At 39.5% G+C, this 27,847-nt stretch overlaps 1 protein-coding gene and 1 non-coding gene across 11 annotated transcripts in view; both read right to left on the bottom strand.

Annotated features, from left to right (window-relative positions):
• NCOA2 (nuclear receptor coactivator 2) overlaps positions 1-27,847 on the bottom strand; it is a 294,611-nt gene that overhangs the window by 86,270 nt on the left and 180,494 nt on the right. For 9 of the 10 annotated variants that reach the window (XM_045998826.1, XM_045998843.1, XM_045998790.1 and 6 more), the window contains 2 exons: positions 19,770-19,874; positions 16,923-17,095 (listed from right to left, as the gene is read on the bottom strand). In XM_045998826.1, coding sequence (XP_045854782.1) covers positions 16,923-17,095; positions 19,770-19,855 — 259 coding nt within the window. In that variant the 5' untranslated portion in view covers positions 19,856-19,874. Of the gene's footprint in view, positions 1-16,922; positions 17,096-19,769; positions 19,875-21,248; positions 21,270-27,847 lie in introns of those variants that run through there. The other variant, XM_045998854.1, reaches the window with a different exon arrangement.
• On the bottom strand, positions 9,212-9,343 carry LOC123928609. The gene has a single exon (XR_006815782.1). It is a non-coding gene; the product is annotated as a small nucleolar RNA SNORA72 (small nucleolar RNA).

Genomic DNA, 27,847 nt, shown 5'->3' with positions numbered 1-27,847 from the left:
ATATATATTTTACAATAAAAAAAGGTCAAATTAAAATAAATTCTCAAGTTAAAGTTAATTGGTATCCAACTCCCCACCACTCCCCCCCAGCAATGCGTGGCTTGAATTCACAATCCTGAGATCAAGACCTAAGCTGAGATCAAGAGACAGTTGCTGAACTGACTGAGCCACCCTGATGCCCCTCCAATCTTTAGTTAGTAAGTATTATAAGCAGATCTGCAATGTTTATATTCTGTGAATTATCCTTCACTGTTGTGGTCTTAGAAAACAAAACAGGATTTGAGACCTATGATACGCTGATAAGACCAGAGTCTAGAGTAACAACTGGACTAACAATTCTAAGGTCAAAATTTGCAGGGGGCCAATTTTTACTCGACTTTGTGCTGATAGCAAAGCATAAACTTGTAAAGGTCTTCATTTCTCACCAACAAAGCTGAGACGAATAACATGATCATTGTTTTTCCAGAATTATTACCTTTAAAACATCGGGGGTAACAGAAAAGATGAGAGAAGATTTAAGAAAAAACAACAACAAAAACGGACTACTGCACTTAGGACCACAGGTAAATGACCCAGTAATTAGCGATAAGTGAACATTCTCTAAGTAGAAATGAAGTAAAGTATCTTAGACTGAACAACAATAATAAGGGAACTGGGAAGTGACGCACAGGAGTGCCTACATTTGCCCACCACCCCCGAACTACCTATAAACCGTATGATCTATGAAGGTCATGCTCCTTCTTTTCCTGTAACCTACATAAAGAAGGCTAATGTAGTAAAAGACTTCAGGGAGAGAAACATCCTTTAGGGGAACATGAGAAATGACTGAAATGAGGCAGAGTATCTAAAAGAGAAATCTTAATTTTCCTACTGACCCCAGATTTGCCTCAAGGAGTCTTTCTGCACCTCACAACCTCTTCCTCATTTCCTACTGACCTCAGAACCTCCTCCTCATCTTCTCAGCTTAAGGTCCTGTTCGGTGCCCTCAACTGTTTGGCAATATGTGATACTAAGATATTTGACCACAGGGGGCAGTCAGTGCTCCAATACAGTATTAGCTACTCAATCTTTTCAAAATAGTTCCTTGGAAACGATATTCAACATCATTAATCATCAGGAAAATGTAAATGAAAACCACAATGAGGTATTGTTCCCACACACCTTAGGATGGCCACTATCAAAAAAACCCAGAAAAACAAGTGTTGACAAGGATATGGAAAAATCAGAACCCTTGCGCATTGTCAGTGGGATTGCAAAATGGTGCAAATGCTATGGAAAGCGCATGATGGAGTACGGAGGTTCTTCAAACAATTAAAAACAGAACTACCATATGACACAGCAATGCCGCTTCTGGATATTTATCTAAAAGCATCAAAAACAAAGTTTTGAAGAGATATTTGCATACACACATCCACTGCGGCACTGTTCACAATAACAAGATGTGAAAACAACTTTAATGTCCACTGATGGATGAATGGATAAAGAAAATTTGGTATAATGGAATATTAATTAGCCTTTAAAAAGAAAAAAAAATCCTGACCTACACAAGGATGAACCTTGAGTCCAATTATGCTAAGTTAAAGAAGCCAATCACAAAGATACAAACTGATTCCACTTATGGGAGGCATTTAAAATAGCCAAGTCATAGAAACAGAAAGTAGAAGGTGGTTGCCAGGGGTTGGGAGAAATGACAAGTTATTCAGTGAGTACATAGTTTCCACCATGCAGGAGGAAAAAGCTCTAGAGGCCTCTTGTATAGCTAACAATACAATAATGTACACTTAATGATGGCTAAGAAGGCAAATTTGTGTTGTTTTTTTAAGCACCCACACACACAAAACCAAAAAAAACCAAAAAACCCCTCATCAACCCAGAAAAAAAAGTCTCCTTAGAAAGACCAATAGTTTCATGTCCAATAATTTATTACTGTATAATCCATTTAGTCCATATAGTCCAAAAATTAACTTAACCTAAAGTACACAAAAACAGTCCCATTTCCCTCTTCCTCATTCTACTAGTACAACAAGTTGGGCAAATAGACTTGTTCTTACTCAATTGGTTTAAAAAAAAGAAAACAAAAGTAAGTAGAATGCCTAAACCAACCAGAGAATAACAACAATTAACAGTCAAATACTGGTATTCGTGCTCTACACCTTTTATTTATTCCAATGTTAGTTACTAATAATTAATAATAGTTAATAATAATTATTATTAATGATAATTATTAATAATTATTTTTAACCTTCAGTAGTGAATAAATTACATACAGACACACTTATATAATAAGCAAACTATAATGCAACTGGAAACTCTTGTTCCTTTCTCCCTATCACATCCCAAATATTTAATTCATTTCTCAAAAATTGTATCATTCTTCAAACTAAGAAGAATTAATCAGAGGTAACTGCAGCTCATGGAAATTTAAATACATCTGACAAGATCTGAGATATAGGGTCTTTCAAAACCAATACATCCAGTATCACATAGCACTAAATATAAAATGTGAGCGTGCTTTCTATTTGCTACATATTCTAGTCTAACACAATATGTCTATTTAAAATCAGGGAAAATATCCAAGTTAATTGAAGATCATAATAAAATTACAAAAACTGTAAAATACTCCCCTACCCTGCTTTTCAAAATATATTCTAGTTGACAAGTTGTGCACATCTGTCATCCTTATTTTAAAACAGTCTCAAGAACTAAACTTATTAGAGCCTAAGAAAGTTAAAAGTTTACCAAATGCACTTGAGGAAACACAAACACACTTTCAGGACACAAACTAAAATATTATAAATACTGTCGCAAAAGAGGTTGTAATTTAACATCATTGTACAAGAGTCAGAATGTACTTACTCAATTATTAGAATAAATTTATTAGAATAAAAAGTTCTTTTTTTTTTAATATTTTATTTATTTGACAGAAAGAAATCACAAATAGGCAGAGAGGCAGGCAGAGAGAGAGGAGGAAGCAGGCTCCCCGCGGAGCAGAGAGCCCGATGTGGGGCTCGATCCCAGGACCCTGGGATCACGACCTGAGCCGAAGGCAGAGGCTTTAACCCACTGAGCCACCCAGGCGCCCCTAGAATAAAAAGTTCTTAGTTTTGGGGTGCTATCTTCCCACAATATAAAGCCATTATGCAATGCTACAAAATTTTAAGGCATTTATTTTACAGACTAAGAGCAAACACTGTGCTCAGAAATGCCACAGGTGTTGAGTGGTAAGTAGATAGGATTTCTGACATCAAGGAATTTGTCATTCAATTGGGAAGGGAAAAGGAAAACCTGCATAAAAACTAATCAGAAGAAAGAAATGATATGGAGATTCACAAGAGATCAGTCTATATGGATTGGGATACAGAAGTTCTTTGTTCAGACAGCAGTATTTGAGACGAATTTTGAAGAATGAACACTAAGACTCTAGTGGGAATAGACAGAAACAGGGTAAGGAGGCATTCCAGATAGGGAGGGAAGGGTATGAATAATGATGCAAAAGCAAAACCCCATAAATATGGGTTAGCAACAGTAAGTGGTCTAGGGTAGTAGCCTGAGAGTGCACGCAACTGAGGCTATGGGACATAAGAACACAGTAGTGGGCTAAACCGGCCAGATGTGGGGTAGTGGTGAAGGCGCATTGCCACTGGATGTTCTACCAGCCAGCCTTTCACTGTGTCTTACAAACCTCAAGCAGCTGTAACACTCCACCCTCCTGGACTACTAAGGGTGGGTGACAGTCAACCAGCTAGGGGGAAGAGGAGAGAAGCATTCCAGACAGAAGACACAGAGGCAAGATGCTGTGCTGTGTCAGTGCCAGGTGTGCAGGAGGGGATAAGAGTTCACGGAGTTGGTGGCTTGGAGCAAGGAGAATATGAAGGGATTGGAAGCGGATCATGGAGGGACCTGTATGCTGTGGTGAGGGCCATTCTTCTGGACTCCGTCACAGGGCTTATAGGCAGTCCCTGAAGTTGAGGCAGAGTACCAACCTGGCCCCTTCCCAGGGTTTTAGGGAGCACTCCTAGTGGACTGCTGTGTGGGAATGGCCCAGTACTGCTCCCCTGTGTGCACGGACAGATGGGGCTGTTTCTGAGTCCCAGCAGAGAGGCAGGCATGGGGAGACACTGAATCAGCTCCTGCTGACAAGGACAGGGGAAGGCTGAGCAGCCCGGACACGAGTGTGGGCGCTCTTCACTAAGGATTGGGGAGGGATTTACGCAGAAGGTGAGGGAGCAAGGGAGCTAAGGCCACCGGCTCTTATCAAAGGGCTCACAGTTGTCAAATAAGACAATGCTTGAAGTGCCTGGATGGCTCAGTCAGTTAAGCATCTGACTCAATTTCTGCTCAGGTGATGAGCTCGGGGTCCTGGGGTCAAGGCCTGCACTGGGCTCTGCGCTCAGCGGGGAGCCTGCTTGTCTCCCTCTGCCCTTCCCTTTACATGAGCATGCACTCTCTCTCTCTCTCTCTCTCTCTCAAATAAACAAATAAATCTATAAAAAAAGACAAGGCTTTAAGTCATTAGTGACAATGTCATAAAAGACTACAAAATAAAATTTTATATCAAAAAATTTATCTTTTTGTTTAAATGTGAACATGTATGCTTCTTAGTATGTTGCTCTTGTCTGTCTTTGTTGGTCTCTTTGTGGGCCTCACTTACAACCTTTCCATTCTGTCCTTCCCTCTTCACTTCTTTCCTATTACTTCTATGCCCCTCAACAAGTTATATAAATGAGTAAGACGTTACATATAAAATATTTATTAAAGATGACTAAGGTATTTTATAGTTATTTAGCATGTTTTAACTTAGATTTTTCTTGTTATTCCTGTTTTATTGGTTATGTACCTTCCCCCTGCCCCACCCCCCTGAAGTCAGTAGTATTAAAAAAAAAGTTTCCCGGGGCGCCTGGGTGGCTCAGTTGGTTAAGCAACTGCATTCGGCTCAGGTCATGATCCTGGAGTCCCGGAATGGAGTCCCACATTGGGCTCCCTGCTTGGCAGGGAATCTGCTTCTCCCGCTGACCTTTCTCCACTCATGCTCTATCTTATTCTCTCTCTCTCTTAAATAAATAAATAAAATCTTAAAAAAAAAATCCCATTTCTAGTATTTCTAGAATCTAGAGACCATGGTGGACAACTTTAAGTCAACTCTAATAAAGACTGCTAAGAGTCTCTCATTTTATGTCACCTTCTCCAAATTTTAATACCGCTTCAATACTTTACCTACTGTCCCATCTCGCTCTCACCTGCCCTCTTCAGCCTCAAAATCAACCAAATGCTTCAAAATATCCTATCCTGTAGCTCAATAGTCTGACTTCACATCCAGTATATGCTTTGAGACCTCCTGTGTCTTTGCTCAGGTTCCTCTGCTTCCTGTTTGGATGGCTTCTCTGCTGGACCATAACTATCTCACCTATTACAACCTCACTTTTCTAGAAGAAGAAAGGAACAAAGAAGAACTACAAAACCAACTAAGAAACAATTAATATGATGGCAATAAGCGCATACCTATCAATAATCACTTTATTTTTTTAAAAAAGATTTTATTTATTTGACAGAGATCACAGGTAGGCAGAGAGGCAGGCAGAGAGAGAGGAAGGGAAGTAGGTTCCATGCTGAGCAGAGACCCAATCCCAGGACCTGAGCCAAAGGCAGAGGCTTTAACCCACTGAGCCACCCAGGTGCCCCAATAATCACTTTAAATGGACTAAATGCTCCAATCAAAAGACCTAGAGTGACTAAGTGGATTAAAAAATAAAATCCATCTCTATGCTGCCTACAAGAGACTCACTTCACACCTAAAGACACATGTAGACTGAAAGCGAAAGGACAGAAAAAGATATCCCACGCAAATGGAAGCAAAAAAGAATAAGTTGGGGTAGCAATATTTATATCAGACAAAACAGACTTTAAAACAAGGACTGTAACAAGAGACAAAGAAGGGCATAATCAATTGAACAAGATATTCTAAGTATCTGTATACCCAACATAGGAACACCTAAAAATATAAAACAAATATTAACAGGCAGAGAGGAAGAAATTGATAGGAGTACAATTGGAGTAGGGGTACATCAATGGATGGATCATCCAGACAGAAAACCAACAGGTTAACTGTGGTTCTGGATAACACTTCAGACCAGATGGTCTTGACAGATATATATACACACAGAACACTCCATCCCAAAACAGCACAAGATACATTATTTTCAGGTACACAGGGAACATTCTTTGGGACAAATTGGGTTAGGTCACAAAACAAGTGTCAAAAAATTTAAGGAGACTGTAGTCATATCAAGCATCTTTTCTAATAGTGGTGAGAAAATAGAAATCAGTTACAAGAAGAAAACTGGAGGGGAAACAAGAAAAAAGAAAGCAAGTATGTGGAGACTAAACATTCTACTAAACAAAAAACTGGTCAACAAAGAAATCAAAGAGGAAATAAAAAAATACCTTGAGATAAAGGAAAATTAAAACAAAATGGTTCAAAAACTCTGGGATGCAGCAAGAGCAGTTCTAAGATACAGCCCAACCTCAAGAAATGAGAAAAATCTCAAGTAAATGCTCCAACTTTACACCTAAAGGAACTAGAAAAAGAAGAACAAACAAAGGAAATTATAAAGTTCAAAGTGGAAGTGAGTTAAATAGAGACTAGAAGAATAATAGAAAAGAGCAATGAAATTAAGAGTTGCTTCATTGAAAAGATAAAAATTAGTAACAACCTTTAGCCACACTCATAAAAAAGGGGGGGCGGGGGAAGAGGGTTCAAATAAAATCAGAAATGAAAGAGAAAAAGTCACGTCTGACAGTAGAGAAACACAAAAGATTATAAAAGACTGATACAGAAGTTTATATGCCCACAAATTAGACTGCCTAGAAGATATGGAACCATTTCTAGAAATACACAATCTTCTAAAGCTGAATCAGAAAGAAACAGAAAATCTGAACAGACCGATTACTAGTAATAAAATTGAATCAATAATTAAAAAAACTCCTAATAAACAAGAGTCCAGAATCAGATGACTTCCCAGGCAATCCAACCAAACATTTAAGGAAGAATATCAGCTATTCATCTCAAACCATTCCAAAAAAATTGAAGAGGAAGGAATTTTTCCAAATTCATTCTATGAGGCAGGCATTGCTTTGACACTAAAACCAAACACTGATAAACACTGATGTAAAGATCCTCAACAAAATATCAACAAACCAAATTCAACAATACACTAAAAGGATCATTCACCACAATTAAGTGGGATTTATTCCAGGGATGCAAGGATGGTTCAGTATCTGCAAATCAATCAACCAATGTGATACAGCACATTAACAAAATAAGGGGTAGAAATCATTTGACAAAATTAGACATCCCCTGATGATAAATCTCAGTGAAGTGGGTATAGAGGGAACATACCTCAATATAATAAAGGTCATACATGACATGACAAACCCACAGCTAGCCTCGTATTCAATGGTGAAAAGCTGACAGCTTTTCCTCTAATATCAGGAACAAAACAAAGATGCCCACTTTTATTCAATGTGGTACTGGAAATCCTTGTCACAGCAGGCAAAGAAAAAAATGACATCCAAATTGGTAAGAAAGAAGTAAAACTGTCACTATTTGCAGATGACACAATATTATATATAGAAAACCCTAGGGGCGCCTGGGTGGCTGCATTTGGGGTCCTGGGACAGAGCCCTCAGGCCACCTGCTCAGTGGGGAGTCTCCTTCTCCCTCTGACCCCCCCCCCCCCACTCTGCTCACTCTGTGTCTCTCAAATAAATAAAATCTTGGGAAAGGGGAAGGGAAGGGGGAGAAAAGGGAGAAGGAAAGGGAGGGGAACGGAGAAAGAGAAAGGAAGGTAGGAATTAATTCCTAGGTGCACCTGGGTGGCTCAGTTGGTTGAGAGTCTGACTCTTGATTTTGGCTCAGATCCTGATCATAAGGTCATGAGATTGAGCCCCACACTGGGCTCCGCGCTCAGTGCAGAGCCTGCTTGTCCCTCTCCCTCTGTTCCTCCCCCTGCTTTCTCTCACATAAATAAATAACCTATTTATTTAAAAATTAAAAAAAAAAACAAAACCCAAAGACTCCACAAAAAACCCACCAGAACTAAAAAATGAATTCAGTTAGGTGGCAGGTTACAAAATTCTGTTGCATTTCTATACAGTAATAATGAACCAGCAGAAAGATAAGTTGAGACAACTTCCCATTTACAACTGCATCAACCCCCCCCACCCCCCCCCCCCACAAAAAACAAAGTAGGAATAAATTTAACCAAGGAGATGAAGACCTATACTCTGAAAACTGTAAGATATTGATGAAAGAAACTGAAGATAACACAAATGAATGGAAAGACGCTGATGGACTAAAAGAATTCATATGAAAATGTCCATAGTAGTGAAAGTAATCTACAGATTCAGTGCAATCCCTACCAAAATACCAATAGTATTTCTCCCAGAACTGGAGCAAATAATCCTAAAATTTGCATGGAAGCATAAAGGACTCTCAATAGCCAAAGCAATCTTGAGAAGGAACAAGCTGGAGGTCGTGCCACCCCAGATTTCAAACTATTCTATTGAGCTGTAGTAATCAAAACAGTATGGCACTGGCACAAAAACAAAGAGATCAATGGAACAGAATAGAGAGCCCATGTTTGTATGGTCAATTAATCTATGACAAAGGAGGCGAGAATGTCTAATGGGAAAAGACAGTCTCTTCAATAAATGGTGCTGGGGAAAACTGAACAACTAACTAAATGCAAGAGAAGAAACTGAAACAACTGCTTATACCATACACAAAAATAAACTCAAAATGGATTAAAGACCTAAATTTAAGACCTGAAAGAACACACAGCCAGTAAACCGTCAGACACCGATCTTATTAATATACATTTTAAAATTTTTCTCTTCAGGCAACTGCAACAAAAGCAAGAAATAAACAGGTGGGACTACATCAAACTAAAAAGCTTTTGCATAGGGAAGGAACCCAACAACAAAATGAAAAGGCAACCTACTGATTAGGAGAAGGTATTTGTTTTGATTTTAGTTTTACAATTCATTTAATGGCAACTGGTAAATCATCAAATTAGCAATGGTTATCTTCAAAAGTTATTACACTTGCTTTGTTGTCATTTCTCAAGGATGATTATATACCCACAGTCATAGACATTTTCCACATATGATGCATCATGTAAATCAGACATCGGGAAAAAAAAAATTAGACTTGGTTTATCACCAGCACTGATAAAACCAGACCTAGGGAAAGAATGAAGTCTGGGGACACATGCATGGTCTTATTATAGCAAATGGGTAGCCTGCTGTGATTATTACAAAATTAGAACAGTGAAAATATTCATGGTGGGAGAAGATATTTGTAAATGATATAGCACCAAAACCCCAAAATCCAATTAAAAAAAATGGGCAGAGGACCTGAATAGATGTTTTTCCCAAGAAGACATACAGATGGCCGAGAGGCACATGAAAAGATGCTCAACAACTACAACAACAACAGATGCCCAACATCACTAACCATCCAGCAAATGCAAATCAAAACCACAGTGAAATAGCCAGTCAGAATGATGAGTATCAAAAAGACAAGAAATAACAAGTGCTGGTGAGGATGTGGAGAAAAGGGAACCATCTTGCACTGTCGGTGGTAATGTACATTGGTACAATCATTGAGGGAAAACAGTATGGAGGTACTTCAAAAAATGAAAAATAGAAGTATCACATGATCCAGTAATTTTACTGCTGGGCATTTACCCCCAAATAATAAAAACACTAATTCAAACAGTTGTATGCACCCCTATGTTTACTGCAACATAATTTATAACAGCCAAGATACAAAAGCAACCCAACTGTCCCACTGATAGATGAATGGATAAAAAGGATGTGGGGTGTGTGTTTATACCATGTACAGTTATCACTCAGCCATAATAAAGAATGAAATTTTGCATCTGAAACCATATGGACAGATCTAAAGAGTACTATGCTAAGTGAAAGAAGTCAGACAGAGAAAGACAAATACTATATGATTTCACCTACATATGGAATCTAAGAAACAAAACAAACAAAAAACCAGAAACACTTGTAAATACATAGAACAAACTGGTGGTTACTAGAGGGGAGACATGAGACAGGGGGATGGGAGAAGTAGATGAAGGGGATTAAGATGTACAAACTTCCAGTTATAAAAGAAGTCACAGGAATGAAAAAGTATAGTATAGAGAATACGGTCAATAATACTGCATTCACTTTCCACGGTAAAAGATGATAACTACACTTATCATGGTGAGGAAATCTGTAATATACATAACGTCAAATTGTAACATTGTATACCTGAAACTAATATGATATTGTATGTTGACTATACTACAACTGAAACTTAAAAATAATAAAATAAAGGGGCACCTGGGTGGCTCAGTCGGTTGAGTGTCCAACTTTTGATTTCTCATCAGGTCACAATGTCATGGTGATGAGACTGAACTCCGCGTCGGACTCTGCGCTCAGCATGGAGATGGCTTGAGATTTTCTCTCTCTCTCTCCCTCCCTCTCCACCTTCCTCCACCCTGCTCCCTCCCACAAATCAATCAATTTTCACCAGCATTTGTCATCATTCTTATTTCCACTGTCCTCTATAGTTCCTCAGTTAGCTGTCTACAAGCCAATGTCCAAATGAGTGAAAGCTCCAGGGAAAACAATCACGTTACTGATTGATTGTTGGATTCCCGCCTAGTGATGAACAGTATGTCTTGCATGTAGTATTTACTCAATAAAACATTTACCAAATGACGCTTGCTTTTGAATGAAATCAACACACGCAGTGCAGTGTCAGAATTACTTTCCTTTTTTTAAAAAAAGACTATTTATTTGAGAGAGACTGAGAGAATGAGTGGAGGAGGGGCAGAGGGAGAAGCAGACTCCCCGATGAGCAAGGAGCCCGATGCAGGGCTCAATTCCAGGCAGTCCTGGGATCATGACCTGAGCTGAAGGTAGACGTTTAATGGACTGAGCCACCCAGGCACCCCCTCAGAATTAACTTCTTTCCATACCAGTAGATGATCAAGAAGAGAAAGGATGTCTACATTCTGTAGAGTATGGAAGCTAGCTTAAGTCTTGAAATCACAGCTCATGTCATAAACTGCTGAAATCCTAAAGCATTAGCGTACACTAAATTACTTAAATCCTCTTAAATAAACAAAATAAACTGTTAAATAAACAAAATAACCCCTTCCATATACTTAGGAAAAAAGGGGGGGGGAATCCTAAGAAGAAATGACAGCAGGCATTCCACCCCTGCTCGCTAATTTTAAGGATTTCATTAATAATATGAGCCATTAATTCACATAAAACTATGAAAGTGAATTATTTATACATCATTAGAAAATATCTTTATTAAAAATTGCAATGCCAAGAACATAATGCCAATCATTGACTATATTATCGATGAAATAAAGTCTGATTTATTACTGGATGTATGGAAACATATAACAGTTTCAGGTCTTTAAGAGAAAACTAAGGCCAGTCAGATTCATTCCTGCATTCAAATAAATACAGATGAAATAAAAACTGCCAAGACTCTGCCCTCTTTAGTTTTCCTTAAAGCAAGATTCTCGAAAATGCCACTTGGGTAATAGGGACAAGCAGGTACCAGAAAGGTCCAGCAGGAGCAAGAGAGTCAGAGGGAGGGATCCAGATGTAGTCATATCTGTTATGTGTATTTTTTTGTCTGACTGCGTAATTGGATAGCTTTTATTTACTTACTTTTATATTAAAATTTAAAAGAATCAACACTATAAGAACATTAAGGCTTAAAATCGTAACAAAGAAAATATCCAAAATCTAGTTTCAGCAATGAGTCCCCAGTCCTGAAGTCACCAGGGAGAAAACCTAGATCTTCTTGGATGATGACTCCACGTACAGATGTCAGAAGCAATAATAAGAGTATTAAGTACTGTTTAGTAAGTATGTGCCAAGAACTAGATTTAAGTCCTAAATAAACATTATTGAGCATATGCTAACAAGAACTTACCCTCTTTTTACAGATTAGGAAGTGAAGACCCAAAGATGTTAAGAAACTTGCAAGTGGTCATACAACTGGGGAGAAGAGAGACTGTGTTCATTTTAGATAAAGCTTATGATCTTAATGAGATTATTACACGGATTATTATCTACAAGTGCATGTCCAAGAGAGGTGGAGTTTCCTAACCCGCGTCTGCCATCAACACCCTAAGGTTTCATCATATAACCAAGGCCGAGGAGCATCACCCCAAAAGCCTGATTTATAGAAATCCTATCCCTGAAAGACATAGACAAAGGCTCTGATAATCAGAGCCCTTCTGCTTACTTTGCTTCATAACAGCTATTAGCTCAAGCTCAGGCTTCAGCTTGAATGACAATTTCCACTGGAAGAACTTCATGCATTTAAGACGGTAAAAAAAGAATAGGAAAAGAAAAACCTATTTTTAATAGGCTCCATATGAACTTTTATGGGCTAAGATTAGATTGTTTCCATTACTATTTTTCTGAATTCTTAAATAATCTCATTAGTTTATGAATCTGATTCACCTACATTTATAAACCAACCTTCCCATCTCTGTGGCTATAAGTGGTATACTGGGAAATACTTAAAAACCCAGCTCTCTGGGGGAAAAATAGTAAGCATCATGAAGTTTACTACAAATTTTACTCACATAAAGGATGTACAGCATATAATATATAATGATAATACAATACTCTTTACTGTCAATTCTACATAGCCAACTGATTCTTACAGAATGCTTCCATGAATTTTTGCCAAATTCTTGGATTGCAATCAACCTTTGATTACCATCGATGGAAAACAGTTCCAATATGAATATTGGTTAAAATTTTCATTTAAGTTAATAAGACAAAAATGAAATAATGAAAATGTATGAAGATGCTGTGTGCAGAAATGCAATTGTCAATGTGCAAGTGACCTTTTTTTTGCTGAACTGAATATTATCTTTTGTATATGCACATAATGGTTACTTAATGTTAAAATGTCAGTTGATTAAAAAAATGTCAGAAGTAATTAACATTTTCTCCATAATCCCCCCCCCCAATCTCCCTTACTTTTTAAGTCTAAAATGACAGCCAAGAAACAATAAATCAAGCCTTGATTTCTAGGGTGTCAAGATTGTTGTATTTGCAATCAGCCATGGTGACATTATTGAAGGTGGACTTAAGAAGAGACGCAGAGTGGTCACCACTTCATAGTACTTCTATCACGTAGGTGATTCAAGTTGCCACGAGCCTCTAGTGCATAGATAACAGCAAAATGCAGTAGAAGAATTAGAAAATGATAAATTTAAGTCTTCCTTGGTTTTTTAAAATGTAATTTAATTGTAAGTCTATGTAACTTTTTTTAAGTCTGTATAATTTTCAACAATGGCTATGCTCATCAGTTGGCTTAAAAAATTCTTAAAACTGAAAAACTGGCTTTCATTGGTTGATATGAGTGATTCTAGCATACCATAGGACCTCACCTTCTTTTAAAATACTTTTTTTAATGTTATTTTCTATATTAGGGGAAATTCACAAGTACAAAGCAATCTGGAATCCCAATGTTCTCAAAATGGCACTGAAATCAAAACTGTGTCATTAGAGTAATCACAATGAGAAACCAGAATGGTCTTTTAGGTAGCCTGTTACTTTTCTTCTCTTTCTGTTTTTCTTTTTTTTTTTTTTTAAGGTTTTATTTATTTATTTGAGAGAGAGGGATCACAAGTCAAGGGTAGAGGGGAAGGGCAGAGGGAGAAGCAGACTCCCCACTGAGCAGGGATTCACATGCGGGACTCTACCTCATGACCCTGGATCATGACCTGAGCCACCCAGGCGCCCCTCAATTTTATTTTTTAAGAGCATAGGAATTACTAGGTATTTTCCACAGAAATTTTTATGGAAGTTTCCAGCTAAGGAGTGTGAAGTTGGACACAGTAATTCCAAATTAAATCATCTGTATTTTTCATACTAGTTATTCTTCTGCTGTGGAACAGAAGCAATATTAGCCTCCCCAATTATGAAAAAAGGTTATTCACTATTCATGAACTATTATCGTTAAGTTATAGGAGCCAGAAGTTTTAAACATTATCAGTATCATCTCAAATGGGACGAAACATCACACCTCCATACCACAAAGCTGGTGTAAGGGCCTGAGTCCACAGCGTGTGTATCTGCTCCAATCCCGCGGGGTCCACGCAAGGCGCGTGCTGTTGGGGGGCTGGGGTCTGTCAGGCATGGGTCTCACAACGTGCTTACACAGGAGAAGGCTGACGTATTTCAACAGCCGGCAATTCTCCCACCAAAGTCCGATCATTTCGGTTACTTTAAAACACCTTTTCTCCTCTCCTCTATTTACAAAGTGGATGGGAACTCAAGGGGCAGCTGATGACCAAGCAGACTCCTGAGGAAAAGCGCCGCATGCCTGGCTCAGCTCCCTGAGCTTCTGACACCGGCAGGTGCCTTCAATATGAGCCCGGCTTTTCCGAGGTGGTTCCACCCCCCGGCCCCAAGGTGGATTCTTTAGTGGGGATCCTCAAGCAATCCAGCTGAACTGCTCTAGCACAATTAGGATCTTACTCAATCTGGGACCTGCGACTGAAGTACAAATGAAGTTTGGAAATGTTGGAAAGATGATGGCTGGACCTAATTTATACCGATCAAAAGGGGGATCTGTTGGGCATGAAGAACGAGAGAGAAGAGCTCGGGTCTGACTTCTGCGCTGCTCTTGAACTTCAGCTGGCAGCGGAGGGGTCTGCAAAGGCTACGCGGAGTTCTCTGGCCTCAGAACCATACCTTCTTCCAACGACCCTATAGGAAAGGATATTCATAACCCACGTTCCCACCGTTTTTATCTCCCATTCTCCATCTGAAGTAAGAGCTCGCTGAAGACCCTAGCATAGGTGAAGAAAAGAAGGCGACTTTCTGCTTAGCGTGAAAAAGATATTTACTGAATACCTACCAAACCTTCACGCTGACAGGTACTGGCTGAGTGCATTTACATAGCTCATAATTTCAACAACCGCACAACTTCAATATTATGACTGCTAAATTCTGTATGAGGAAACGGGAGTTTGAGAGAGAGAAAATAATTTGCCCAGGTTCAAAGAGCTTGTAAGTGGCAGACGCAGGATTCATAGCTAGCTTCTGTCTGATTTGATTCTGAAGTCCTGCTGTTTTTAAAAAAACAATTTGTTACACAAAAAATACTTTTAAAATATTAGATTAGAACATGAAAGTGCATCTGTGTTTTTCATTTGGTTTTTAATTTCTGCTTCCCCTTTCAAAACCCATTACTTTGCAAATTAATAGGAACATTATAAGAATAAGACATGACAGGGTGTTTACTGCTGCTGCTTCTTGGGTGGTTGTGGTATGCGGCCTTATGATTAAACCTACAGTAAAAGTATGGCAGAGTCCCAGCGTGGCACATCTTAATGTGTTTTATGGTTGCAAGGGGGAATTACCAAGGTTTTGCAAAACTTTAAAAACCTTGTGCAAGACCTCGATAGTAAAAAAATACATAACTGTTTTAAAGTGCAAAAGCACTGCCTAACATGCAATGTTCACAAAATTGTATCATTCAAAATCTCCAGAAGCCTGAAGCAAGCAGCTTGCTTCTCCACCGTAATCTCAGCAATGAGAGAAACAGCAACTTCAAAGTACTATGAAACTTTAACCAATTATTTCTCCTAAGAGCTGCAGGAATATTATTCTATCCATTTGCTGGTCTGCCCCCAAAATGAAGAAGATATAAAATGGAGATTAAACTGAGTTTTTGATAACTGGTGGATCTCAAAGGAAAAGAGGGAAGAAGAAAGAGATGAAGGGAGACCGAGGCAGGCACTGAGAGCAGAAACTCATGGAATGTTGACTGCCGAGTAACAGAACTTTGGTGGCGAAACCAGGAGATAAAGACTGATTTTCAGAGTGGGCTTGTATTAGAAACTGCGTTGTGTACCTCAGGCATGTATTTTTAAGTTCTTAGAAGACAGAACTACATTTGTAACACTGTTTTATATAAAACTTAGCTTAATAGTAAATGTATGAAAATGAAAAATGCTATGATGATGATATGCAAATAGGTAGCTAAGGTTTGATGACAGATGGGAAGTTTCAGGTCATATACCTACACAGACAAGACATTATTTTTCTAAAATCTGCCTCTTTTGAATATCACATAAAAGGTAGATAAAAAAAAAAAAGAACTCTGAGAGGATGCATTCAAAAGCAGATTACAAGAGATCATAATCTCCCTCGCCCTGAAGGAAAGTCCAATGTGTTTTTTAAAATATTATTTTCTTAAAATTTTCTTTTTCTTCAAAGAAGAGAGGCAGAAAATTATCTTAGGAAAAAAAAAAAAAAACCCAGGAAGAAAGCTGTCATGTTCTGTGTTTCAACTCACAAAAGAATTCTGACTAGAGGCTTGAGCCTTTCAAATCTCTTGTCATTCAGGATATGAAATTCTAATCTAGCGGCATGGCCAGTTGAGGCTGAGACTTAATCAAATATGCTGACTAGCTGAGACAGGAGGTGGCTCACTTCCTTACTTCTGGTTTCCATCTTTAGTTGGCTCCTCGCTTGCAAATTATGACAGACCCTTGCTGTGCAGGCAATGAAAATTCCAAGGTAGGGGAGGAGAATCAGTGGGCACCTAATTGAGTTTTACTAGATGAAAAGTTACATCACCCTGCCTCACCTCAGTCTCCTCTGTCTTTAGGGAATTGCTGAATTTTATATAAGGCCTATTTATAAACCCCTGCAAGTGATACTTGCATTCATCTGCGCTGTGACATCATTTCCTCATCAATAATTTAAGCATAAGAAATGGATTAAAGGGACTCTGAAGGGACTTCTCACACATGAAAAAACAGAACCTGGCTAAACTCTCCAAAAGATTAATTCAGGCTTCTTACCTTGTTCTTTGATCTGACGAATTTGCTTCACAGTTTCTTTTAAGATTGCACATTTGTCAGGTTTGAAGTTAAAGTTGTCTATATCATTAAAATTTGCAAAAATCAGCTCTGCAAGTTCTTCGATGTATTTATTTTCCTGTTCACGATTACGCTTCTCAGTGCTCCTCTTGGGACTATTAAAAAAAACATAAGCATGCTAAACAAGTTCTAATATAAAGATAGCAAACAAAAGTTACTTACCTAAACATGAAGTACTTTGCAGAGGGAAAAAAACCCCTCAACTTGTCCTAAATTGCATTCTTTTTTTTCTGAAATCAAACTCATCCCAGTACATGATCACAGATTTACTTGCGTGAGTGTTTGCTCTATGTATATCATGTCTTCCACTCAACAGTAAGCTTCACAGTGACAAAGCTCAGGATGATTTGCTCATCGCTGTGCTTAATACAACACTTGGCAGAGGCAGGCATCAAGTTTATTGTTGAATACACAGAGGAAAAGTAAGGCAGACTATGTTATAAAAATATTTTAAATTTACTGAGGGTTAGTAAAAGAAGAAAGGGAACCTAACCTCGTTATAATGGGAATAAATACACTGTGGGGATTTTTGGTAAAGTATAAAAAGATAAAAGTAAATCTCCATATAGACTTCTTTAGGATGTTGGTTATCAAACCAAACAAGTATTTTTAGATAATGCAAAAAACCATAGTATAGTCAGAAACAAAAAGTGAAACTGACCTAGAGTATTTGTTAACTATCCAAGCTGAATGACGTACAAAATATATACAAATGGTCCAAGTTCAACTAAGTTTTAAAAAATTAATGCAAGGGAGGGAAAAAGAAAAATTGGCAAGATCTTCTCATTTCAGTTTGACAAAATAGCAAGTTCCCTTTGATAATAACAGCATATAACTAGTTTTTTTTTTAGTAGAGGGCCCACTAAATGCCATTCAAACTATACAATAAATAAGAAATGTAAGTTGTTTCATGTAGCAGCTTTCTATATTTTTAATATATATAATACCAACTGATAAGAATTTGTAGTCTGTCATAGACTTCCATCTATTTCCCTCCAAGTATCAGCTTTATTTTCATAAACTAATAAAGCTGAGACAGAAGACAATTTCTCCATTTCACCGTGGTTACACAACTTGTCCGAGATCACCCAGTGAGTTACTGGTAGAGACGGGCCCAGAATTTGGTTTTTCGACATCTCATTTTTATTCCTAGCTTCTACTTCACTAAGTACAGGGAAAGGTAGGGAGTGGCTGGGACTCCTGGAGGAGACAAGTTCCCCCCAGACCCCGCAGCCCCCCTCAACTTCTCTTCAGCTCCCCCTCCCCACAAGACGAATGAACACATGACAAAAAGGTGAGAAAGGGGAACTGTGTTACAAAGACCTGAGAGCACCGGGGCAGGGGGTCTGGAGGCTCCCCGCCCTACACCAGGGCACCAGCGCAGCGAGACACAGGAGAACTGCCCTCTGTCAAAATGGTCTCCATTTTATCAAACCGCCTCCTCGAGTGGGCTTCTGGGCATTAAAGGCAGTTTGCCAGACAGATGGCTGTGGACAGCCAGGAGGTACTGGGGAACCTAGAGGCCACATACTGCAGCTGAGGGTTGGGGGCTGGGATGTGTTCAGTAGCAATTTAATAGACTTGTTCTGTTTGGCAGGAATAGGGGAAAAGGGAACATAAAATATTTTTGCTCTTTCTCTCTCTCTTCCTGTCTTAATGACTTTTCCTAGTCCTCTGCCCTGTTCTTCTCCAGCTGATCTTTTTACTGGCTATTTAAGAGAAGTTGCTGCTTTTATTGAACTTTTTAAATCATTTACATGATTTAAGTAACCAAAAGATTGAAGTCTCTGTCCTACCTTTGTTCCCTATTAGACTAGTTCTCAACCCCCAAAATGTGTTAATAACTCTTAAGTGCTTCTTCATTATCCTAAAACAAATGGTTTATACGAAGGAGTAGTTTATTCGAAGGGTAGTACTCCATACTCATGCTTCACAACTTGTTTTTCTCTGTAACAATGTTAAGAGATTCTTTTTCTATCAATCCATTAAGCATCTTCACTCTTTTTCATTGCTGTATTGCATTCCAGATTATAGAGGTATCATAGCTGTTTAAATAGTTCCCTACAGACATTTAAGTTTTCCCTGATTTTCTGCAATTATTAAACAATGCTGTAATAAGTAACCTCAGTGTCTATCATTTTGCCAGTGTGAAAGCATACTCTGGGAAAATTCCTAGAAGTGGACTGCAGTTCAAAGAGGATACACATTTATAATTTTACTAGACCATGCTACATTACCCTGCATGGAGATCAGAGCAACTCACACTATCGTCTATAATATATGACATGGAAGTTGCTTTAAATTACTTACTTTACTCACTGAAGGCCCACAATCTTTGTCACCAACTCAAAAAAAATAAAATAAAAATAAAATTTAGTGTAAAATTAACAGCAACTTCTGCTATGGGATCTTCTTGTCTTTATCATGTCTTGTGATCTAACAGAAAAAATGTGGAAGACTCAAAAATCATATAATAAGCTGCTTTAACAGTCAAGTACACAGGTGACATCAGAAGCAGCATGAAGCTTTCGTCTTCTTGTAAAGAATAGTAAAATCTGCAACCGATCAGCATAACCAAAATGTAAGCCAAATAATACATAGTCAAAGGTTTAACTGTTAAGGAGAAAAACCAAACACAGTATTTTGACGAGTGTGTGTGTGTGTGTGTGTGTGTGTGTGTGTGTGTGTGTGTGTATGTGTGTCAAGTCAATGCTGCACGCACGTGGCTTTCATGGAGAATACTGATTCTGTTTCTCAGCAAGTTCTAACCTGGGTCCGAGCTGGTCAGGACATTCCTTGCGCTTTCTTGTCTCTGCCCTGGATGGGTCAGAGGTGTTTTCTCCAATCCCACTCATCTTGAACACATATCAGCAACTAAAACAAGAAATGGGGAGGGGGGAAGAGAGAGAGAGAACAGAGCTGATGATAAAGTGGCTGATCAATTTACCACCAATAAAAGAACTTCAACTTCAATCAGAAATTTGACCACAGTTACTAACACATTGTTTGGATTAATATGCATGTGTAACTCCTAATGAAAGGGCTCTATTTTTTTTTTTTTTTTGACCTTGTTTACAAGTTAAGTATTCGTCAAGGTTCACACTTCAAAAGCCAACAAGCCTACCTCACTGGGCCTAGACTCTTTAAGCAGACGATGTATTTCAGCAGCACCATGAACTACAACCTGCTGGCCCCAGGTTTCTGCAACCAGCCCTCAGTTTCAGGAGTGATCTTGCACCACGGGGAAACTACAGGTATTGTAAGGGGCTCCTCCCAGTCTCTGTTTGGGGTTAACCAATGTGAAGTGGGTGCTGCAATAGCTCACCCATGGCAGACAGCCCTGGGAAGAGGCAGTGCCCCACCACTAAGCTCAATGTTTCCAAATCTGTCCAGCTACAATGGACCCTGGCCCCACTTGAGGCTTCCAGAAGCAATGCTCTCCAAACAGAGGAGGTTGCGCCTCCCGGTGGAGTCTCGGGTTCCCTCCATCCCTGCAGCAGCTGCCTTGCAGCTACGCCCGCCCTCGGGGGGCGCCCTCTCCCCGGCAGCTCGCTTCCTGAACACACCTCCCCTCCGTGGTTTCCTCTCTCACATCCTGCCGCTCCTGATACTCCCTCCCTCGGCTAATTCTAGCTGCTATCACCAAAGGTCTTAAAATATCCTTTAAAAAAAAAATTCAGGGAACATTACTGACCCTAACGAAGGAGGACACTTACTGGCTCCTGCTTGCTGGGTTCCTTCCAGTAAGAAAATAAAAGGACATAAAGTAAGAGAATCATCACGCTCATCATTAATAAAATCAAAATAATATTTAAATACGCAAAGATCAGGGTGACAGACGTTTAAATTCTACGAAAACTAAACAAAAGAACTAACGAAGACACTGGGGGAATGATGTAGTCGCTTCAGCACACGGTGCTTAATAACTGCTTAGCAAAAGAAAAAAAAATGCAGCCTAAAAAGATGACGTCAGCATTTAAACGTCTTTCTTAGAGTTCCAGTTCTCTGCAGCTTTCCCCTTCCTTCTGTCTCCCTGGCGTCTAAAGTCACCTTCGCCCTCCTTTACTTTCTATAGTGGTTTTTCTTCCTTTCCAGACTGGAAAAAACGGATGGAAGGGCAAGACAGTAGAACAGGTCAAGAACTTCAGAAAAAGGCCAGAGAGTAACAGGTTCATGAAGAAAGGACAAAGAGGAAGGTGGGCTAAGAAAGCATCACCCAAGACTGGTCACTGTAGCACTGTCACATACCCATCAAACTGCCCAGCCTTCACTCCGCGAAATCTGCAATGCTCAGTCTCCCTATAAGCACTCCTTCTGGTCACAGCTCTGATCCAAGGGGGCAGAGGAATGAATTTTCTTGAGAGTCATGTGGAAGCAGGATGAAGAAACACTGTATCAGCTGAGGGAGGCTGCACCAACTGCACATTATATTCACGAGGTCACACAGGAGGGGACAATCTGAAAGCTAACGCCTGAGCTTCCTGCCTTGGGAGCAATGTAGCCAAGTCCCAAGGTCCTGTACCGTGGGCACAGTTTGGGGCTGATAATAAGTATAATCTGTATTGAGTTGTTCATTTACCATTTACTATGCATCCAGCAATTGCTGGACACGATTTAATCATCGAAATAGACTATGAGGGGCAATTGGGCAGAGCAGCTGTATCCACGTAATCCGTGTCAAGCTCTACTACTTGGTTAGCTGTGGGACCTTAAGAAGTTACCTCTCGGGGCGCCTGGGTGGTTCAGTGGGTTAAAGCCTCTGTCTTCGGCTCAGGTCATGATCCCAGGGTCCTGGGATTGAGCCCCACATCAGGCTCTCTGCTCAAGCAGGGAGCCTGCTTCCCTTCCTCTCTCTCTGCCTGCCTCTCTGCGTATTTATCTCTGTCAAATAAATACATAAAATCTTAAAAAAAAAAAGTTACCTCTCATGGCTTAATGACCTTTTCTGTTAAATGGGGATAATCATTAGCATCTCCAGCCCAGGGCAGTTGAGCAGCTTAGCAAATGGCAGAGCTGGGGTTATTTCTACACAGGGTTACACACTCCTACTTTTAACGAAGATGTTTTGGCGAGGGTCTCCTGATCAAAGAAGCCATTCTTCCAGTAATCACATAAGCACAGGTCAGGAAGGAAGAGTTGCAAGATACGGACCGTGTTTGTCTCCATGCTTGACTCTTTCCCCTCATCTCAGTGTCATTGTCATTGTCAATGTCACTCACTCATTCACTCATTCATTCAAAGACTGCCTGACTGCCAGGATGTGTCAGGCTCCGTGCAAGAGAAGCATGAGGAGGAATGCTGCTCTCCAGAAGAAAACAAGGTAAGAGAGGAGATATGTATATGGGAAAAATGGCAATAAGTAAACTTGGTAAAAGTATTCTGTAACAGGTGCCTGCACACTCCCATGTACTTTAAGGTCCAAGAAAGAAGAACACTGCTGGCTGGGCTAGGGAGGTACTGAGCTGGCCTTGAGGAAGACCTAGGCGTTCTGATGGTGAGAAAGGGAGCCAGGGCATTGCAGGAGGTATAAAAGGACAACAGGAGACGCAATAACCTCAACACCAAAACCCTTCTTGGATGATACTCGTGAACATTCCTTTTCTCTATTTCTCTTGGAACCACAATTCTCATGGTTTCACTTATGAGCATGTAAGGGAAAACATTACCCATCCAATCTAAGTAAGCTTTTAACAAGTGACCTCCAGGATTTTCACTATGAAAGGAGTGTTCTATAAATCATAGAAATTCAAGTAAATTTTTATCATCAAAATATAACAATATATAACAAAATGCCCTCTATAGCAGCTGTATGTATTGTCTGTTGATTAAAATGGTTATTTGCCCCCCCAACAAAGTATCACCATATATATTAAAAAATACAGTACTATCAGAAAGATCAGATTTCTAATTTCAAAAGATTATCTTACTTAAAGTCTGTACTTAGTTTTGGGATTTAACATTAGCTTTAGCCATCATCTATATTAAATTTCCCAAAACATATATCCTAGTAATTGTAATGTTGCACGGAGGGACAGAACTGACGTATTTCAACAGAAGGGCTAGAAGGAGACAAGGAGCAGAGCAAGATGCTAACAGTTTCTGGTCGAAGTACAGAAAACCGTTTGTATTTTACCTGAGTCTACTCAACACTGGCTCACAAACCGCTCTGCTTCTAACTTTAAAACACGATTAATTTCCTCTTTAAGTAAGTTACTATAGACTAAATTTTCTCTTTTATTATTATGTGATAGTACCTTAAACACATTTCCTAAAAAAAAAAAAAAGCTTTATGAACGTGTTTACTTATTTTTTGATGTCTACCCCATATGTCCTCTTTTCTGAGCAATCTTCCCGAGGTTACATATACCCAGTGCACACCACAAACCAACCTCTAAACCACCAAAGGAAAGAAAAAAGAGGGGGTCTGTAGCAATTAGGGGCAGGTGGATGCACTCTGCCAGCCGAGGTATCAGGTTAGGGATGTTCCCTCTGAAACTCTGCTCATCAACCAGGGGAAAAAAGATGAGCCTCTCAGGTCGGAAAAAAACAAAAAAGAGGAAGACAGGAAGGCAGGGAAGAGAAAAGGAAGGAAGGAAAGAAAGGAAAAACTAGGAAGGAAGGAAGAACCAGGAAGAAAGGAAAAACAAGAAAGAAAGAAAAGGAAGGAAGTAACAGAGGGAGGGAGGGAAAGAGAGAGAAAGAAAGGGAGAAAGAAAGCAAGTGAGAGAGCAAATTTAGGGCTGAAGCCTAGAAAGGAGGAAGGTGGTGGAGGTGCTGACAGGCGGCAAGCAGCAGGTCCTGGGCTCCTCCTTTTTGCCTGCCACAGGGCTGGAAGCAGATGAAATCCTGGAGGAGACGTGTGGATTTATGCCCTGGTCCTTGGTGGATGAACCAAATGAATAACAGTGAGCCTCATTAATGAGGTGCTCAAAGAGAAGTGTGGTGCTCTAATCTAGAGGACTCTGACTGATACTCTTCATGCCTTAGGTGATGCTTGGCTGGCAGCAAGCACCAGGATTTCACAAGGGAACCTGCTGTGGGGCTAGGTGAGTGAATTTTTTCTCCCCACTCAAGTGACACAGCTACAGGAGAAAGAACGACAGCTTCAATACACAGATTTATGACCCCTAGTGTGCACTCAGACACAGACAAATCAACTAAAATAAACTCTACGGATAGATGAGTTTTATTTATTTATTTAAGATTTGATTTATCTCTCTATCCATCTATCTATGGGGGGGGGGGGACACCCAAACCAGCACAGGCAGGGGGAGCAGCAGTCAGAGGGAGAAGCAGGCTCTCTGCTGAGCAGGGAGCTCGACACTTGATCCCAGGACCCCGGGATCATAACCTGAGCAGAAGTCACTTAACCGACTGAGCCACTCCAGGGATCCCTGGATTGATGAGTTTTAATGCATTTTTGTAGACCAAAGTCAAAAATCAATTCCCAATAGAAGGGTAAGAGAGAGAGAAATAGTGAAGGGCAGCAGTGAAGGTTTAGAAATCCCTGTTTTATTTTGTAAGTGGGCTAGATTAATAGTTTCTTAAAGTTTCCGCACGTTTTCAACATTCCCATGAAATTAAAATTCTCGAGCATTTCACTCTCAGTTCTGAATCGGTTCAATGTAAATCACAACAACTGAAAATGACACAAGCCAACTCTTGGGTCGTATCTGATGGTAATTACAGTCATTGAGAACAAGCCAGTCTCTACCAGATGTGGGGGGTTGTGAAAGGACAAGTCTGGAAAAGGAGTTTCAATTTGTCCGATCTTGTTAGCTACAACAAATAATCCCGCGCTCACTGTGACAGTCCCTCCTCCCTGACATCCTGATACCAACTTGTATAAACTAGACGGTAAAGTGTTACAGCCACCAGAATCAAGACCTGCTTTTTTTGTTGTTGTTGTTTTTTAAGTAACGATATTCTGGGAGGGGTGAACAATGCCGGTTATATCCTTAGCATGAGGACAGAAAGCAAAATGCAATGTTAAAGCCTCAACACAATTAAAAACTGCACTCTTCACTCATGAAATTCATCAATATAACTTATCAGGTAACAAAGTGCAGCTCACAATACTGCCTCATACCATTAAAGCTAGTTAATCATCCAGACTTCATGCGAATGATAATGTGCATTTTATCTTTTATCAGTACTGGCCATCTTCCAAACAAGGCCTGTAAAACTGTCAGATTTATTATATGTGGAACAAACTCAGTTAAAGAATAAGTAAGGATAACACTGTTGCTAAAATCCAAATATAATAAGTAATCAACATCAGATCTCTCTATTGCTAGTTCCAAGAAATATTTTTTAAAAGTTAGACCCTCTGAAACTCCTTACTTTGAGATGAAATTTATAATGAAATGATATACAAAGAGCTGTTGAAACAACTTCTCTCATTAATTCCTACAAGGGGAGGCGATGCCTGATAAATCTTCTAGCTCTTGATACGAGACCAGAAAGGCTCCTACAGCTTCCAAGGCCTTCCGGGTTCTTTCTGAATTCTCTTTACAAGAGCTACATGACATTGCTGTGTATTCTGCAGTCTGATTCTTCATACTCTTTGTAAGACTAAGAAATACTCAATGCTGCCGCTGTACCTGAAACTTCACTGAAACTCCTTTCGATTTCTATTCTATTAAATTACCAAAGGATGATAATCTTTTCAGAAGCCCACCTCAGCAGTGAAAGATGCATTCACTGTTTCTTTATCACAAGCAAAAACATTTACTCATTCTAAACTCAAAACATTTTTTCCCTTAAAGTATACTGTGTTCCGGGAGGGGTCCCTTTTACTTTAGAAAGAACAATTTCTGCGCCAGTCTCTGATAAGTCAAAGAAAAAACAGTATCTAGTGTTCAACTACGCCAAATGTGCTTTTCTGGATACAGATGCCTGAGAAAGGCAGAAAGCAGAGAATGGCCAGACCTTGGAAGTCAGTAAACTGATACAGAGATAAAAACTCGGAGTTGACGGAGGAGGGGAAAGACCTCTTTGCAAAAGTGTCAAGTGGACAAAATCATCCAAAGCAAACATTGTTCTGGCAAGACCCTAACTCTTGGCAAGAATTAAATAAATATTCTCTGCAGTAAATATACAGATTACGCAAGGATATACTGTTGCTTCATATAAATAAGCAAACAAAGGACATTACACATACAAATATAAATCTAACTGTGTAGATTTACTAACGGCAGGGATGAGAGCGCACAGAAAAATCAGACTTTTTCTTTCCACTGGCAAAACAATTAGTGCACTGAACACAGTGACAGAAGATACTATACAGTATTTCAAAAATAAACTGTAGTTCATCAAAGGGTGTATTATTCTTCTCAAAGTGTCAGAACCCTTTTTAACTAGATCATAAGAACACTTTTAACTTCATCTTTACAAAACACGATATTGCTTCACGCTTTACATAGAACATTAATCTATCTCACATATTACAGCATGCAGCTAGAGAGTCAAACTCATAAAACCGCACATTAATTCATACAGTGACAACAGTGCGATTATTGTGAAGTTGTAGGAAACTCACTTCATATAAATACAGAATAAAAGGCATCTTATTTGGAAGCAAATTCTCTGTTTAACTTCACTAGTTCTAAGCAACTTACTGTATGCCTGACTTTTTTTTTTATTAACTGCAGTAAGCCAAATGCAAAGTACTATTATTAAGACATAATTTTTCAATAATAAAATACCAGCAGTTTCCAGCTGGAGACGGGACTAAAGAAAATAACATGATCTGCAACTCTGTCCTGCTATTTCCCAAGTAAAATGGCTTCAGCACCTACCTTGTCTCATGCTGTTTCTTACTCCATGCCAAAGTAGTACAGTGTATACACAAATGTTTAAGCTAAAAAAGTCCTTCCTTTTCAATATGCTCTTAGATTTACTTTTGTATAATGGCCTTAAAGTGGTGTATCAGACAGTAACTAGAAGACATATTCCATTTTCTGACTGAAAGCCAATAATACTCATGAATTTTTTAGCTGAAAGACACTTCAAGATGCCATTGGGAAGACTGGAATAAACACATTAGGCTGCAAACGGGCAGCCGCAGCTCTGTAACACATGCTGCAACAATCAAAGGCACGGTGAAGTTCACGTTCACCGGGTACAGATATTTTGCTGTAACATTTCCGTCATCCACACAGCTCCTAGAGCAGGCAAATTCCTCTCTTGGAGCCCGAGCTGAGCAAAATCCCATGCAGAATATGTGAACTGCAGAGAGCCGTTCTAAACTATCATTACCAACAGGGGGAAAAATGTCTAGTATGACATCAGTGGCAGAAGATGGTTTCTACTTTCTGAATTCTCATAGGCTAAGTTCCTTAATTTAGCCGGTCGTTGGGCTGCCTCTATCCCCAGCGATGTCAGCCGGCGCTAATATGGCCAGGAATAGCAAGGCGAGGTTCAGTGAGGCCTCGGACGAGAAGACTCCACGAGAAGACTCAGGAAGGAGCTGGGTCCCTCGCACAATGTAGGCACAGCCCTCCCCTTGAAGCGCAGTGTACTCAGCCCCCAGTCAACATTCGGAGCCCCCAGCTTTCCCTGGAGGCTGAGCATTCTGGAAAGAAGTCATCAAACCAACAACTACAATGCAGGGCTTGTGTTGGAGTTTCCTAACTTGTCCAGATTAAAATTCATTTATCTGTCTTTATTCGGAAACTGTCTTTAAAATTCTTCTTGAGATTAAAAAAAAAAAGTCTCAATTTATGAGAAAAACTTACAGAAATGGCAAGGGCAAGACCGTCTGTTTCTATATAAAGAGTACTTTTATTATTCCAGTTGTAAAACATTCTTAAAATAAATAAATGAAAGTCCTGTCATAGTATAGC

Source organism: Meles meles, chromosome 1, assembly GCF_922984935.1.
Source record: "Meles meles chromosome 1, mMelMel3.1 paternal haplotype, whole genome shotgun sequence".
Taxonomy (NCBI): Eukaryota; Metazoa; Chordata; class Mammalia; order Carnivora; family Mustelidae; genus Meles; species Meles meles.
This window is presented reverse-complemented; position numbering and strand designations above follow the sequence as displayed.